At 36.5% G+C, this 18,280-nt stretch overlaps 1 protein-coding gene across 1 annotated transcript in view; it reads right to left on the bottom strand.

Annotated features, from left to right (window-relative positions):
* The window catches only part of pld5 (phospholipase D family, member 5), a 184,669-nt gene extending 167,394 nt beyond the window's left edge, over positions 1-17,275 (bottom strand). Inside the window, exons 1-3 of the mRNA XM_051924697.1 lie at positions 17,106-17,275; positions 15,184-15,193; positions 12,048-12,184 (exon numbers count right to left, since the gene is read on the bottom strand). Coding sequence (XP_051780657.1) covers positions 12,048-12,184; positions 15,184-15,193; positions 17,106-17,275 — 317 coding nt within the window. The remainder of the gene's footprint in view (positions 1-12,047; positions 12,185-15,183; positions 15,194-17,105) is intronic.
* Between the last annotated feature and the right edge of the window lie 1,005 nt (positions 17,276-18,280).

Genomic DNA, 18,280 nt, shown 5'->3' with positions numbered 1-18,280 from the left:
TGCATGTCCTCTCTCACCACATCCATAAACCTTCGCTTAGGCCTTCCTCTTTTCCTCTTCCCTGGCAGCACTATCCTTATAAACAAGGAATAAAGAAAAGCTAATTCTATATTGTAATGCTTAAAATCCTGTTGTCATGGATTTAAATCACTATTATCTGAGAAAAATATAAATGACAGTTGGAACTGAAATGATAACAGTGATAATTTCAGTATCAGTTACTGTTTATGCTTTCTAATCCTATGCGAATGAGAAATTCTTATAACGGTATAATTTAAATCCTTCCCACATTTAACATATGGCATAATGGTAGAATGACAAATCTACTTCAAAAAAAATATCACAAGTAAAAATAAATTCTGTAATAATTTTTTTGCACAAAAAAATTGATAATGAAATATATAGGTTTTTTTATATCAACTGTGATCGCTTGTGTTTCTGAATATGAATAAGGACATTTTCTAAAATGTTCTTCAGACTCTTTTCAGAGCGTTATCATTATTTTGGCTCACTGTGAGATCTTCTCTATCATGCGCATTCAGTCCTCACTATGCAGCACAGTTGAGGAGCAATAGTTTGCCCTTTTAGATTAGAATATTTCAGAATGAATTAGGAATAAAATCATTTTCATTCCTTACATCACATACTATATATCTATACTGTCTCACTATGCTACTCTAGAAGAAAACCTCTTATTTTTGCACAATTCACCCATCATCTCAACTACATGGTGCCTCTGCTGATCAAAAATCCATCTACGTTTGTGCCAGCTGTTAATTCTCTGTACTGTATTTATCACTTGATTAGCAGTGCTACCTGTTGTCATGCATGCATGTTGGAGTATTTCCTCATGGGCTCTGTCAAGGTATGTATTAACCCACTTGGGACAGGGGTGTTTGAGGGGGGGCATCTCCTTTTTTACCCACAGTGCCAAGAAACCATCCAATGAGGGCAATCAACTCTGCCCCTTCTGGTTCATCTTGTATAAAATACCTCATTTCCTGGAAGGAGACGTCATTTTGGCAAGGGAGACCCTCCGGATGGAGCTTTTGAGCAAACAGACACTGACTTGTGGTTAGAAGTTTTTGACAGCCTTTTGTAGCCCAAACAAAAGAGCACAGATGCCGAAGAAGCTTACCTTTTCTTTTGTTTTTGTTGAAACAATAAACTTGAATGACTTGATTGGCGCGATACATTTTCATCTGGCACCCTGTCATTCCTGCATCTGGCCACACCGTTTAAGATAACTTAAAATCTAAATAATCAACGTAGCTCTCAGTATCAATATTTGCAGGGCACCATGTAATGCATATATCTCTGTTATATGGCTTTTTGTGCAGAATTAATAAAAGCAGTGCTAATGTTTGTGATATGCAATCTATTGGAATGACAAATGCATTTTATTGCAAAATATATTTTTGATGTGCCATCTTTCAAAATGACAGAACATAGCAACTGGACAGACACATAAGACAATTATCCCTTTATTGAGGTGGAAGACTGGATAATGGAGGTTCTGTCATAATGGACCTGACAGCCAGGAGACAATGTCAAAATGGTCTGGTTGAAAAGCTTCTTCCCTGAGTCAAAAGCATGTGGACTGATATAAGGGTGAGCCAACAAATATAACATTTAGATTTGTCTCTAGTTTTATGCCTCCCCATGTTGTGTCTCACCACCTGTTCCATCCCCACTCAACATATGAATATTGGGAAGCTTCCATAGTCTGGTCCAGTGTTTCTTAAACTGTGTTCCTTTGAACCCTAGGGTTTCATGAAAGTTTACAGGAGTTCCGTAAGCCACCAGTCTTGATGTCTTGTATCAGTTGTACTATAGCTACTGGATAAATTAGTGGTGATCAATGAAATAGTCTACATTTGAGACAATTATGATTGCATCTCTTGCTCCCTGATAATAGCATACCCAAACCAGAAAGCAGAGGACTCACTGCCTGTCATGATAATTACTAAATGTCTCTGTTGTTTGATTCATACAGTGTTGCATCTGTCACTGTAAGAGCCATTTGCTAGTTATGTTAGGTTGTGTTAAGTTGAGAGCAGTATTTTCTAAGTTGTGTTAAATGTTAGCCTATAAATTAGTGCATAGTATATGGGAGGTTCTTATAGCCCCAAAAAGCTGAACTGAATTGGTATATTCTAACTATTTCTTGTCCCTCTGACTACAGATTAGTCTCAGTTAGTGACCTGCTTTACTCTAAGTAAGGCATGGAGGCACATGGTTTCAAACCGTGCCTTAACGTGCCCAATTGTGTGTAATGTAATGTGCTCTATTGAACGTGTATCACCGTACGTTTAGGATGTACTGAAGGTGAAGTAAATAAAAAAAAAACTAATCTTTAAGTATAGAAAAACAAGTTTAACAAGAAAAAGTTAAGTTTAAAGAAGAAACATTTGTTCCTCTCTTGCCTTTTATTCTGCATGTGTAACAACCTTTCTCTATTCTTGTGTGGACTGTTTGCCTTGAAATTTTCACTAAACCTTTTTAAAACAAACTTTTTTGACTGAGAAATTTGACTCATGCTTAGCTACCAGTAGCTGCCATTCATCTAGCTGTGCACAATAACTAAACTATGTTTTAATATTACCGTGGTTATTTTTTAATTATTTTGTTACTAATACAAATAAAAAATGTAGTTAGATTGTCTTTAAAATTATTGTTGCACATAGATGTTTTGTAAGGTCAGTTTTGAAAAAAGATTTTGAGATGATATCAGAACAGAAATAACTAAACTGCAACATTGTTCAAAGATACAGACTGAAACATGAAATTGGTACCGCAGACATACTTCAGGTTTTGAAAACGTTGAACTTATCACTTCAGGAAACACATAAAATAATATTTGATGGTTCTAATAAAAATAGAAGGCCCAAAGAAGAAAATTAAACTTTGGATATAAAGAATTGAAAACAACTTCTTTGATAACTTCAAAACCTTTAGCTGACACAATGAATGATGCAGAAATGTGAAGTGAAGAATACAGTTTTAACCAGCTAAAACATAATGTGATCAGTTATTTAGAAAAAGTAATTAGTTAAATTTGAAGACTATTTTCCTGAAAGTCGGGACTCAAAAGAAGAGTTTTGTGGGTTCTGGATCCATTTAATCTCAAGGAAAAAATAAAGAATGATCTATTTATGAATGATAAAGATATGTTGGCTGGTTTTTCCTCAGACATTATGTTAAAGAATTTGAAGACTAGTTTACTTCTTGATTAATTTTAGATAAAAAAACATCACAGTGATTGTAGACTTTTACATTCGTAAGCATTTAAGATCCACTACAGTTTGTTTCTGTGTGCGTAATTGAAAGTAAATTTTCAACCATGACTAAAATGAAAACAACATATCAAAACAGGCTAAACATGACACATACATTAAGAGTATCTTTAACAAATTGTACGCCATATATTGATGATCATACAGTGGTAGCACATCCTTTACAATTTATCTTGTCTGAAACATGAAACATTTTTTTATATAAATATATACATGTATTTATGAATATTTAGTTGATTAAAATATTTTTCACGTAACTGATTATTCTGCAGTTTCCTTGTTTTTTGTCCTTTTTTTAATTTTCATAGGGTTTCCATAGATTACATTTTTTGTTTTTGCATATGGCAGTCGCAAAAAGTTTGATAAACACTGGTCTAGTCAATGGAAAGTATCCTGTTCTTGTGATACATTGAAATATACACATGTACACAGAGAGTAAAATATAGGTTAACTCTTTATTTATAAAGAGCCTTCAAAGTATAAATAGACAATAGTTAAAGATCAAATAGGACCGTTAGTTATACAAGCTAAAGTTGCCGTGTTGTAGCCTAGGTAGTTCAGCTCTATTTTCTGATTATTTTTTAAATTAAACTGAGACTAGTTAAATTTTTAATGTGCCATAATGAAAATACAACTAGCTCATTTTGCTCATGGGAAACGAACTGTCTCAGTATCTAATTCTTTTGGTTATTAGGTGATTGCAAGACATCTGTTTCAGCAGGATTGCTTTTCAGTTAATTCCAGACCTGACAAAATTCTACGTAAAAAAGTGTACTCCTGATTGGGTTTTATTATTTATCTTACAGGAGTTTGATCAGCTGCCTTTTTTGATAAATTCTAGTGTTTCAAAAGCAACTTTAGATTCCTTGAGAGAGAATGCTCTTCTCTGCACACATGCATCACTGTCTCTTTTTCAGGCCTTTTGGCATGTCAGAAAATGCACCTAAGCATCCTTCATTAGACTGGATATTTAAAACAGACTTTGTCATTTCCTCGTTTCTCAGTTTCATCTGTGACCCTTTGTCTAGTGTTTCCTATGCTTTGTCTCTGTCCTCCTACATCCTCTTCTCTCATCTCTCGTTACTTAAGTTTTCATCTTTATGGTTTCACTTCTCTACTAATTTTACCTTTATAAGTGCTGGTTTTTTAATTATTTACTCTCATCATGCATTCCTCTAGTTCTCTTGTTCCTTTTTTCCTTGCACTGATTATAGATCTCTGTCTACTTACATCACATCACTTCAATTGTCTAAATTATGTAATTGACATCTTTACCCATGTTTCCACAGTAGTTGTGTGCATCCAGAACACATCCAAGAACTGAAATGAAAGTCTAAAATGATAGTTTAACACTAAAATCCCACGCAAGGAAATTCGTATGGCGTTATCACATCACAAGATTGCCCACTGATAGCCCCCTTTGTTTTGCAAATGTCTCAACTAGCAGCACTGAACCTGCATTGACCCATCCCCCATTCAGCCAGCTGTTTGCCACTCTTGACACTTGGGGCCGGTTTATGCTTCACAGTCAGAACGCATATGTGCACGTATCATGGCTGCCAAGTGTTCCCAGCGCTCATTTGACGTGTCCTCTGAGCATGTCCTCAGAAATTAACACAACGCATGTGCAATTTGCACTAGCAGCAAAAAGTCAGGGGGTGCAGTGTGTTCAAGTTGGAACGTGACGGCAGAGTCTGTTTACTATCAACATGTGACAGCAAGCTGCTTTGCAGATCCTACAGGATTGACGTGCGTGCTTCGATGTTTGATGAATGGTTCGATGTAGTGAAGCAAACTTAAATGCTGACATACAGATGTATTCATGGTTATTTTCTTCATCTATTTCCTGCAAAGGCAGTGCAAGCATCACATATTCCCCATCGTAATGACACAATACTTTTTAAAGGTCTCACATACCATCTTCTTTACATTTTTTTACTTTTTTTTTCCACCTTTGCAACAGCTTCATAATGTATTTGAGCAACAGAAAAAAAATTAGGGACACAGTGAAGAAAAAGAAGGTCTATTTCATGATTAAAGTGGAAAATTCGACTTTTAACAGTTTATTTTTTCATTAAAGTAGAACTTCATAAACATCAGCTTAAAACTGACCAAACTTGTTAATCGCTACGTGCTTCTGAGGCCTCCTCCTGTGCTGTGAACAGCAGCAGCCAGTGATCGCCACATAGAACATATTAAATTTATGATATTCCAGCTCTCTGCACATTTAGAATCCTTCGATTTATACTTAATACCACTTTCTCCTGTTGTTTCTGCTGACCAGCTGCGGGAAAACCTGTCTGACTCAGCATTGAAGACGTCACTTTGGGTTCTGGCGCCTAGGACGACGTCTCTTCTGGTTCCAGTGTATAGAATGACGTCAGAAGGGGGTCACTTCCGGTTCCCCCATGCATCACTTCCGGTCTGATCACTTAAAACCGCCATCTTTCCAAACCTTCAGCAGTTCATGTCTGGACTCCAACAGAGACATATCTCTCTAAAAAACAAACCCATTGCAGCCAGGGATAATATACGGGTGGCTGGCCAAAACCTTTTTAAGTGTGTCGAGTCTGATCCTTTCACAGGAGTCACATCCCTTGTGTTCCCTGTATGGAGTTTGCATGTTTTCCACGTGGGTATCCATAGTGTGCTCCAGTTTCCTTCCACGGTCGTACAGGTTTGGGAATTTGGTGATGCTAAAATGAGGTTAGTGTATGTGTGTGCTTGTATTCTCCTTACGATGAGCTGATGCCCCGTCCACGGATCATTTCTGCCTCATGCCCGATGCTAGCTGGAATGGGCGCATCCCTGGATTGATGGATATAATCATTAAACATCCATCCTTTTCAGAGATATTGTGGTGAGGTGTCCTGGAAATTTAATGTATGTTTCTGGCAATTCACAACGCAGCGAAGCCAAATGTTGTTTTCTCACTGAGAAGATATCTCTGCCACTTGATAGAATCCTCCAGATTTACATAAAGTATGCATGCAAGTATAAACAGTACACCACTTGTGTACCGGTAGCGTCCGCAGATGCATGCGTCGTGTGAAGTATAAACCCGGCCTTAGACTATCTGGTTAATACCACCAGCTTGAATCCTCTGACTTACAGCTCAAGTCTGCTTTGAAGATTTTATATGGCAAAAACTTGTAGGGAGATATATTATTAATGATTTATCATTATTTGAAGTACATTTGTTTCCTGTGTGTTCTGTATCTACAATGATCTATGTAAATGTACAAAGAAACAAGAAATGTTAAGGTCTTGTAGACATAGGGCAAAAGTTTGAGTTTATTATATCAGATATAACCATGTGAATGTGAATTTTTACTTTTTTGATAATTGCAATTATGTGGCGTTAACCAGCACACAGACCTAAATTGCTGTTTAACATTAATTTTTGCAACTAACAAACCTACACAGCCTGTTACTCAATAGAAATGCATTTATTATATCCAATATCCAATATGGCTGCTTGAATTTGAAACACACACATGCATGAAAATGACTTTATTTGGAAATGCTATTTGGACTTCCAGGTCTGCACACATTCAGCAACATCTTATTTGAACAATTTTTTATTCTGATTTATTATTTTCATCATACCTTTTGTGAAAGTGTTTATTTTATATTCCATGGTTTAATCTGAAAACAATATTTGTACTTCACTTCATAGTAACAAAACAATTTGGCTTTGATCCAAGAATGAAACCAAATGAAGAAAAATTGTTCAAACGACATGTCGCTTTGAATGCGTAAAGACTATGAAGACCAAATATCAGTCAGTACAAAATAAAGATCTTTGCCTTCATGTGTGTTTCATTTTCAAGCTAACATATTTGATATAATAAAAACATGCGTTTGCTCTGAGCCTGTAGCAGTCTGTGTAAATGTATGGTACTTGTAAAAGTTAACGCAATAAAGACAAATTATTTATCAGTGCTTAACGCAATAAAGACAAATTATTTATCAATGCCGTTATAATTACTCTAAGACACCAAAATGGAAGTCAGAGAGGAGAACTGCAACTGTTGGTGTTTCCGCTGGCTGAGCAAGACTATGGTGTCGTGGGCTCAGTTAAAGGCTGAAAGAAGACCAAGGACCCAATAACTAAGTTATTTTATCTAGATTGTATCTTTGAATTATTGAATTTCTAACTCATGGATTGTTCACTGGTTTTATTGATTATTTATTTAATGGTGTTCATTTTTATGCACTGCACTTTGAACATTGTTTGCTTGCTGTTTTTTTATTAAAAGCACTTGAAGCACTTTGCACCAACCCCTTCCTGACTGTGTGTGTCCTCATTTGCCCGGCTCATCTAGGTTTCCGACTGTCGATGGTTCTGGATGTAAGTGGCTCCAGGAAGTGACCTGGGAACTTGGGGCAACCCAGACCATCACAGGCAAGAGTATCATCTGTCTGGATGAGGGTGCACAAGTTTGTCAGAAAACTCTGATAGAATTGATCTGGAATAACTTAAATTACTAGTTTATGCAGTTGGTGGCACTTTTCAAAATAGTAAAAGAAAACATTCTTAAACAGCTAGGGATCACCTGGCCCACATCATCATATGAGTCTGGCACACATCATCTGACTTCATTACAAGTGTGGTATGGCACCATATTCAAACAGGCAATCTGTCCAATATAGAACTGATCAAGTTTCACCTCCCAAAAGAAGAGTAATTAAGGAGTGGTCTAAGCAAATGCTGGCTGATTGGGTCATCAACCCCCCTGTTAATAATGGGCTATTCCTGTGCTACTTGTACAGAAGCCGGACGGAACATGTTAATTCTATGTTGGCTACAGGGTGCTGAAAAAGAGACCCATAATGATATCTGTCCATGATTATGAAATTCTTGAGACACTGCATGGGGTAGGGGGGGAGAGAGAGTGTTGATGCCTTTTGGAATCAAAAATAGTGGGTTATAATGTGGGAAAGATGTGCTTTATTTATACTGATAATATAATCAGGTTCTACAGCTCTCTCTTGTTTTGTTATACTTGTACCTTTTGTGAAAGTGTATATTTGATATTTGGTCTTCAGGCTTCACACATTATACATTTCATGTCAACATTTTGTCAGTTATTATTAAAACATGAAAAAGTTTCTGTTTTAACAATGTGTTTACATAGATTGTTGTAGACACTGAACACACATGAAGTGTATGTATTCCAAATGACGATATATTATTTACCCTCTACAACTCCAGCACTTCACTCCAAGATAAACATTGAGCACTGAAAACCTTCTTTGCGAATTGAATTGTGGTGGTGCACGGGGGGATGGGATAGCAGGCTGCTTGCTGCTTGGGCTTATCAACACATTTACAACACAAAAGACGCTGACGGAGAGGTGTGAAGGAATTTAAGGTGGGCCGGGATTACGAGTTTTTTTGTAGGCTTTGGTAATTCTAGTGTTAACAACATCTGAAGGATCAGGATAAATTCTTTCATAGTTATAACAAGGCTTATCTTACCCTTGGCATCAATTAATGGAGATGTCTGCAAGAACAAATCACTTTCCTACGCGGTGTTTGTACAGAGCATGTAAATTGACCCCAAACAAATCAAGACACTCATGGTTTACTCAATGTCGCAGAAGGTTAAAAGTCTCCAGCACTTTCCAAAGAAGGCCCAGTGATTTCACAAATGTATCTAATGGTTCACTGATGCTTCAGATCATCAATTGCAGCTGCTGACAGAGAAGTTCCCCTGGATGTGGTTACTAGCATGTCAAGGCTTTGATGAAGGCTTTAACATTGTTGCTGATCTTGGTACAGCCTACTACTGCCATCATATTTCATGTTCACAATGAAGTGATTGACCAGGGTCTCCAATCCTCTGCAATGTAGAAGATAATGAAGTAAAGGTTATACTATATGCTTGACAGTCACTACATGGAACTGAGTACAATTACCCTGCAACTGAGAAAAACAGCAGTGCTTTTTTTGCTGTTATTTATGTATACTGACTCAGAAAGAGATAGTAAGGATTTTTACATGAAAGGATCCAGAGTCACTAATGCAAGCCAAGGTCATTATAAAAAACTCAAACTGATCTTTCAAAAAAGTTCTAAATGCTAATCAAAAACCATAGTGCTTACAAGCAAAAAGAGAGTTCATAAACTGCAGAGAATAGCAATCAAAAGAATAGCATACTAACACTACATATGTCCAAAGTCTCGGAAAGAACTGTTAGCAACTTTTAAAACTAATGTCTCAAAATGGCAGCACACATCACCAAATATAGTGGTGTTTTGGCATGACAGTAAAATTATTTATTTTTTCAAGAAGCCTGAAAAAAACAACAATTATTACAGAATGAAAGCCAGTTTGTACACTATTATCAAGACAGCCCAATTGTTGCCCATCTTGGGTGGATTAAAACACTATCTAAGATCCTGGACATGACACAGTGTTTGACTGTTCATAACGATGTCTGGACCCATGTCACCTGCTGTGACATATTCCAACAATACACAGTTCTGCATTGGGCCTGCTGGTCAGCTTCAACTAGTTACATGAACAGCACCAGGAAAATATGTTGCCATGGATCTAATAAGGGTCCTTCTATCCTGCAAGGACAAGTAGACCTTCCTAAAGGTGTTATTGATTACTATACCAGATGGATAAAGCTTTCCCATTTGTAAATGCTACAGCACCAAAGATCTGCTCTACACTTAAGAATGAGATCTCTACATGATTGGAATCCTGAAGAATATAATCACAGATATCGGTCTGTATTTTACTGGTTCTGGTGGTGGTGCAACACTTCTGGAAGAGAAGTGAGGTAGTGCATGAAACCATCACCGCTTACCATCTTCAAACTAATTGCACAGAGCAAGTAAACAGAACCTTGAAGAAAATGATAGCATCCTTTATCTGAGACCACTATCAGGGTTGGACAAAGTGGAGCCTGAACTCTGGTTTGCCTTAAACGTGGCATTGCACAAGTTAACAGCAAAGTTTAACAAAATCCAAGTTTCCAGTGAATCTAAAAACATTTTTGGTATGCTGTATGAAATGGGAGATGCCAAGAGAAAACAATATGGACAAAGGGAGAATGTGCAAACTCCTGACAGACAAAATCACAAACTGGGGATAAAGCTCAGTTTCCTGAGGTTCTGTGGCACTGCACAAATCTGTTTTTGAAAAGTGTGCTATTTTTTAAATTACTACTTTTTGGTATCCATTTAACATTTATAAAAACCACAAGCCACAAAATATATGTTTATGCACAATGACTCTAGAAACTGCCTTGGATTTGAATTTTACAATGTTGTTTTTTTCTGTAAATATTAAAAAAAAAATGTCCATTTTACACATCTTTCTACTTTGTCTAGACAAGCATGCAACTTTGTTTTCATTTAATAAAAACTGATTAGTTGGACCGTAACGTTCATTATTGATTTACATGGGCAATGACTAATTTGCTTTGTTTTGTGTGCTTCTTTATTTTATTGTTTATCCATTCTCATTATAAAAGCTGAATTCAACCACCAACTCAGTTAGTGATATTTATTTTTCCTGTCAGGAACAATATATCCTAACCATGGTGTTTTGGAAACTTAAGCACTCGGATTGTCTACATTGTTCCAAAAGTATATTTGAGACATTCTTTATATGCCAACATAAAGCACATTATGATCATAAACTTTCTATGAATACTGTCATTGAATGACAGCTGTTAGCAGCTTCATATAGCATCTTTATGAGCTTTATGAGCTTTGTCGATTACATGGTAAAAAGTCATTTATCAGCAATGACCATTCCAGGCCAATCCCTGGGGTGTTCACAGTTCAGGATGTTTGTATCATTTCTGAGAAAAACACAGTGGGAAACAGATTTGGATCATTCTTTGGCTTAATTTTTCTCCATGGTGCCTGCTGGTCAGCTTCAACTAGGTACATGACACAGTGTTTGACTGTTCATAAGGATGTCTGGTCTCATGTCACCTGCTGTGACGTATTCCAACAATACACTATTCTGCATGGTGCCTGCTGGTCGGCTTCAACTAGTTACATGAACAGCACCATGAAAATACGTTGTCATGGATCTAATGAGGGTCCTTCTATCCAGTAAGGACAAGAAGACCTTCCTAAAGGTGATAGTAAATGCCACAGCTCCAAAGATCTGCTCTACACTTAAGAATGAGATCTCTACATGATGGGGTTCCTGAAGAATATAATCATAGATACTGGTCTGTATTTTACTGGTTCTGGTGGTGGTCCAATCTTACCACACCACCAGTATTAGATCATTCTTTGGCTTAATTTTTAGATTATTTTGCTAAATAGGGCTTTGCTATCATCATAATCATTACACTGTGTGGCTGTACAGTATACTCAGAAAATCAAGGAAGAACATGGCTATCTCATTCTATCATTATGGTTTTTTTTTTTTGCTTTTTTTTAATCATGCATCTTCTGTCCTGTGTTAGATGATATAAAATGTCCATATTTACTTTTTTCATGTAGGAAACTGAGGAGAGTGACATTATTTTTCTGTTTGGTATGAGGGAATACAGATAACTACTAGTTACTGTTCCTATACTGAACATTTAAATATTGTTAGGCATTTCATGGCAATTACAAAATGATTATTACTCTCGGCACAGTCCTCATAATATTGTCCCCATCTATCTTCTCAACATAACAATCAAAATTCTGTATGATGTTTAGAATAACAAATACTGTATATGAATTCAGCTTCCATATATAATAATTTCTCTTGTTACCTCTTACCGACAGTTTGTGTTACAGTTGTTCTCTGTGATTCCGTCTTCATCCTGCCCCCAAATGTCTACAGCAGAAAATATCAAGGCAACCAGGACTGCAAAGCAGCATACCAAGGCAAATACTACAATGCATTTTTGTTGAGACTACAAGAAAACAGAAAAAAGAGAAATAAAAATAATCACTTGCACTTTTAACAATATTTGTTCTTTTATAAATGCTTTTCAAAATATTCATTTTATTATTGGAGGCAGTAATAGTATTTAGATAGATAGATAGATAGATAGATAGATAGATAGATAGATAGATAGATAGATAGATAGATAGATAGATAGATAGATACTTTATTAATCCCAAGGGGAAATAATAATACGCTTATTTAAAAAATTTCAAATGTGTGACCATAGTACCTTTGTAACTTAATATGTACAGTGTAATGTAACTCATTATGCATAAACATGTCTTCTAAACAGTTAAAAAAATCACAGGCATATATGTTGTATCAGGATTAAAATTTGGAGTAAAACTAGAAGTATATACACAATCAAAGAACTTTTTTAAAGCTATAATATACAATAATGTACCATCTTTTAAAGCCCATTTTGTTCTCCTCTTTCCGGAGTAATGGCATAAGGGTCACTTTATCAGGACCCTAAACAATTCTAAAGCCATTGGTATTATACTGAGCCAAACAATGTAATGATATATTCTGTTCTTTCAAACTGGACACATTGTCATTTTCTTCACTTGGTTCAAGACATTTGCTCCTTGTTTTCAATCACTCTTGGCACTGATTTCTCTCAATGATTATACTATATACTTAGTCTTTCATCTTTGTCATCTACATCAAAATATGCATCTCATTAACAAATTATAACAATTATAATCTCTACTTTTCTCTGTTGTTTTTTCTGGATCTTCTGTGGTGGTGTTTTGCCCCACCACCACATGATCAAGGCACCTGTGATGGAGGTGGGTGCCTTAGCTGTCCACATGACCGACTTCATTGAATCCTTTCAGATGAAGCCTGGAAACACAGAGGAATGACTTCAGAACATTTAGGTTAGATAGAATGCCCAGTGGGGACTGTGCGGTCTTTTGGCCTCGGAACCCATGATTTTGTATTTTTTTCTTAAGGTTAATTGGAGGTTTTTTTCTACTAGTTATATATTTGTTTTATACAATGATATAGATTTGTTTTTTCTCTGTTACTTATTCTTTAATATTTTTGCCTAATCTTATTTGTTTTTCTCTTCTTGTTACTTTCTCTTTGGCAGCTTGTTAAGCACTTTGAGCTACACTGTTTGTATGGAAATGTGCTATAAAAATAAATGTCGTTGTTGAAAGTTTGCACACCACCAACTCAAAATTCAACTTATTTATTTAGTATTTAGAAGTGTTTCAAAGTTGTTTTCGTTGCAACAGGGATTGTGCAAAAGTATTTTTTCAGCTGTCTAGTAACATTAATGGTGTCGCTCAGGTGTCTTCAAGTTCAGTCCAGGAAGGCTGCAGTGTCTTCAGGATTTGTTTCAGTCCGTTTTTTTAATTATTAGCCAGCAATTGTTGAATTTCTGTTCTTTATTTTAGTTGATTCACTTGTTACAATTTCTAATCCTTATTTTCTTCTTTTAGTTTTAAATAACTTCATGTACTGCTTTATAATTGTGTGTTGGATTTTGAACCTGCTGCCAGATAACAAGGAGATGCAAATGGCAAGAGCCATTAGTTCACCATCAAATTGGGTCAAAACTACACCTGTGTGTACATCATGAAGTATTTATTTTAAAGAAATATTTGGAAAAAAATTGCAGAGAAAAAGTGAAGGACTGAAAATGACTAATTGGTTCTGGGCCATAACAATTTAGATGATAACCCTGAAATGGAAAAAAAATCTTCATGGACATAACAGCAATGTTGTATATCCTACTTTTTGATTAATAACAGCTCATACTTAGGGCAAGTGCAAAAGTTGTAAGCACTACTTAAATTTCCTCAAACTCCCAGCAGCAGCAGCATTAGTAGTAGTATTACACCATTTGGCAGCTTCAGAGTCGCTGTGGTTGCTGGGAATGAAGCTAAGAAAGTGACCTCTTTAAAAAAGGGCCAAGAAGATGCATCGGGGTTCACAACCATCTGTTTTGTTTTTTTCTACTTGTACGCAACACACTGTATTGGATTACAATTACAACCACTGTGGATTAGTTTCTGTCTGGATGTATGTGCTTGTCTCGTGCATGCTTGTTTTTGTGATTTTATCTTCATTGGATCCGTCTTCATTTGCGAAGTGGTCCCAATCACACCAAATCTTCATGCTGCAGCTGGAACCTGGTAGGACAAAACTTTACATTTCATTTAGACGGCTGTTCATAGGTGTTTTTCAATCCACACATCATTACCATCTGTACCTGCTGTATTGGACTGTGTTTGGACTTTATCATAAGTGTTAATTGTTTACTGTGTAGTACCTAGTGTTACATTCAGTTATATTTGTGCAATTATCGTTGTCAGAGAATTGGGGAGGGCTTTTGCGTGCATGTTGTTTACTAATTGTTTTTTTGGCCTTCTTTATTTGCTTAATATATACTTTATCATCTTTATTATCAATTCATCAAGACTCTTTATCAGTGTCTCCAAGTGTGAGTATGTGTGTGCCGGATCAAGGCTAGTTTTGTTCCTATGGACATGTAATAAAAAAACAAATCATCATCTTCAGGCAATGTGAATATTAGAATCCTTGAGACTGCTACAATGAAGCACTTTTATTGAACCTATATTTTTAATAAAATTTCCTTTTGCTAACTGTTCCCCTTAACTCATTTATAGACAGTCCCACTTTCTCTCAGATACCAAGTTTACAGCAGCCATTTAAAGACACACTTCACAAGTCGTTTTTTAATTCCTGAATATTGTCTGTTTTAAACCAGCTTTACCAAAACATATCAATGCTTGTTCTATCTACCCTGTACTTGTTGAGAATGACTCTGACATATTATACATTTGGTTAAGATAAGAGAAAAAACATCTCATAATATTCTTTATTTGTCCCAGAGGTAAAATGGGCTTTTTACAGAAGCTCTTTAAATAAATACATAAATAAACAAAAAAATAAATATGTACACACACACACAATATGGTATGAACTCACACTAGAATGACTAAAAAGGAAGAAAATTTAAAATAAAGCAGTCACAGTCACAGTGAGGAATTATAAACGAATACTGCTGTTGGTATAAAGGAACCCCAGTAGTATTTCTTGACACACTTCTGCTGAATAATTTGTTGGCTGAAAGTACACAGTGTTACTGTGTCAAACAGAGCATTGTTGAGAATGGCACAGCTTTGTTTTAATTCTCTATTTGCTACTTCCTGTCCAAAGACATGCAGGTTAGGTGGATTGGCGATTTTAGATTGGCCCTAGTGTGTGGGTGTGTTTGTGTGTGTCCTGCGGTGGGTTGGCATCCTGCCCAGGATTGGTTCCTGCCTTGTGCCCTGTGTTGGCTGGAATTGGCTCCAGCAGACCCCCGTGACCCTGTGTTTGGATTCAGCGGGTTGGAAAATGGATGGATGGATGGATTCTACAACAGAATGGGAAAAAGAAAAAAAAAAGCCCGAGATTACATCTTAACTTGCTGTATCTATAAACCTTTCGCTTAGCACCAGCTCATCAGGCAGCGAGTTTTTTGCTGTCAGAAACAGGGTAGACCTTGCAATACTTGAAAATGTGTAGCTGTTTTCATTGAGTTGGATAATTTGACATGCCTAGTGAAATCTACTTGGGTAATCTGACATGGTCTAGTGATAAGATTAGCAACACTAATCATCAAGTCTGACATCCCCTACAACTATAAGTTGTGCAATGTGGCATCAGCTTCAGAGAGAGTGTTGTCATGATTTATCAATCTATCAGTCTTTCCTAAACCCTCTTAATCCAAAGCAGGATCAAGGCCAGAGACAGACCTGGACAGGCCATTGGTCCATTGCAGAGTCACTCATCCTTGCATACTATACATACTTAGGCTAATTTGGAATTGCCAGTCATCTTAAACTGCATGTCTTTGAGGATACAAGAGAAAGCATGGGGAAAAGCCCATGCATAAACAGGGAGTACAAGCAAACTCCACATGGACATCATTTGGGAGTGGAATTCATAACTAGCATGCTAGAATCTGTAAAGCAGCAGCGCTACAATTACTGCATAACAATTCAGCACCTGAAGCATAAATGGGTTAGCAAATGAGATTTACCAAACAGAAATAGTGATACAAATGGTATTCTTGTCTAGCAGAACACTAAACATGCCTAAAAACACAGTGAAATCAAATACGTAGCTTCCTGAGAAGCTTGCAAGAGCTGATTTCACTCAGCCAGCAATTTGGAGACAAACAGACAATAATCAAGGTGTGTGCACAAAAAAGATGCAGAAGAATGCTCACAACATTTCAGTGACTAAAGGGTAGTTAAATGCAGAAATACAAATATCAGAGAAATACTAGAGTATAGGCTATCTTAATTCTATATAAAGCAGAAAGTCTTTTTTTAAATTAAAGTATTTCCAGAAATGTGCTCTGCAGTAGAAGATTTTGAATAGAGCCATCTAACATACATTGTTATAAACACAAAAGCAAAAAAAAAAAATCAGTCAACTCCCAAGTACAATCAAAGCAGAGTTTACGATTCAGCTCGTTATTAACAAAAAGTCTATCATATTGATTAAAACAACAGCAGTTAAACTGAGACATTGGCTGGAGCCCAGCAGGCATACTCCAGAATAACATTAACACATTTTTGACAGATTCTAAAGAAGCTGTGCACAGTTCTATGCAAAGAAATTTGATTTTGATTTTTTTTCCCTGGTTTTTAAGTAGTATAAAATATTTGAGTTACAGAGGGTGCATTAGAATAATTCCAGCTGAGTAAAATTTGTTGATGTGGTAACAATGTGGTGTAGGATATTACTGTGAACTTATCATTAGATAGTCTAATCCTATCCAGTATTACTCCAAACACAAGAGCATTATGAATAATTGCAAATCCATTATTGTTAGATAACTAAGTGAATATCTTTACCCAAAAAGGTCTTGCTTAGGGCAGCGCCAGAACATATGACCTAGCGAGGCCAGAGCTTGGTAGGTTTTTAGCGATAACGAGTCAAGATGAACAGAGATCCGGTGTTTAATAGATTTGCTAGATGAGAAGTCCATCTTTGCCATGTTGAGCTGCAGATAGCTTTCCTTCATCTAGGTTGAGATATCAGGGAGAAATCTCAACATTTTAGTTGATACCGTGTGGTCACTTGTAGGGAATGACAGGTACAGCTTTGTGTCATCAGCATAGCACTAACATGAGCAACCATGAGACAGAATGATAGGGCCTAGTGAGGTGGTGTGCAAAAAGAAGATGGGAGAACCCAGTACCAATCTTGGGAGTACCCCTGTGCTTGCCTGGTGCATCCTTGATATCTCTCCTCTTGGGACACACAGTAGGATCTACTTGAGAGGTAGGATTAAAACCATGTGTGAGTAGTCACAGTGATGCCAAGGTCAGAGAGGGTGGCATGGTGATCTACAGTAGATGGATGCCGGTAGCTATAACCAGACATAACGTGTTGACTTTAATAATAAAGGTAATAATACATTTTAGTTATATAGCTCCTTTCCTGCAGTGAAGTAGAGATGTCTCATCTTTTCATCCATTTGTTCCTGCCGGGAGATGGTCTTCTTATCCAGTTGTCTCTGCATACCCCCACCTGTATCAAGGTCAATGGACTTAAGCAGAGTAGTAGGTTTCATAAGCTTTACTCTTTAAGGACTTGATCATCTCTCTCTATCACATACTCGTATTCACATATTCATACTAAGAGAAACACCCCATTTGCATGTCTTATCAGGATGGCTGCACCTTTTCTGTCAATCAGTCTCTTCCAAGTCTGCATGACCCCACCAGAATTTTTGTGCCAAAACAGCACTGTTTATAAGTAAGCATTTTTTTCTGTGCTTGGCATTTAGCTCTGATATTCAGTTAAATTTCCACATTGTTGTTACTGTATAATTCAAATCATTCTAAGCATTCTCTCTTTTACTAAAATAAGCACTCATGTGCAGCCTTTTGAATTAAAATAACTTTGATCAGTTTCAGAATGATTTTGCTTAAAGACATCACTTTGTGAGTTTAGTGCACAGCTGTTCAACAGTTTTATCTAACACTCAAGTAAAACATTTGGAAAGCGCAACTCATCTCTTTCA

Source organism: Erpetoichthys calabaricus, chromosome 3 (genome assembly GCF_900747795.2).
Source record: "Erpetoichthys calabaricus chromosome 3, fErpCal1.3, whole genome shotgun sequence".
Taxonomy (NCBI): domain Eukaryota; kingdom Metazoa; phylum Chordata; class Cladistia; order Polypteriformes; family Polypteridae; genus Erpetoichthys; species Erpetoichthys calabaricus.
This window is presented reverse-complemented; position numbering and strand designations above follow the sequence as displayed.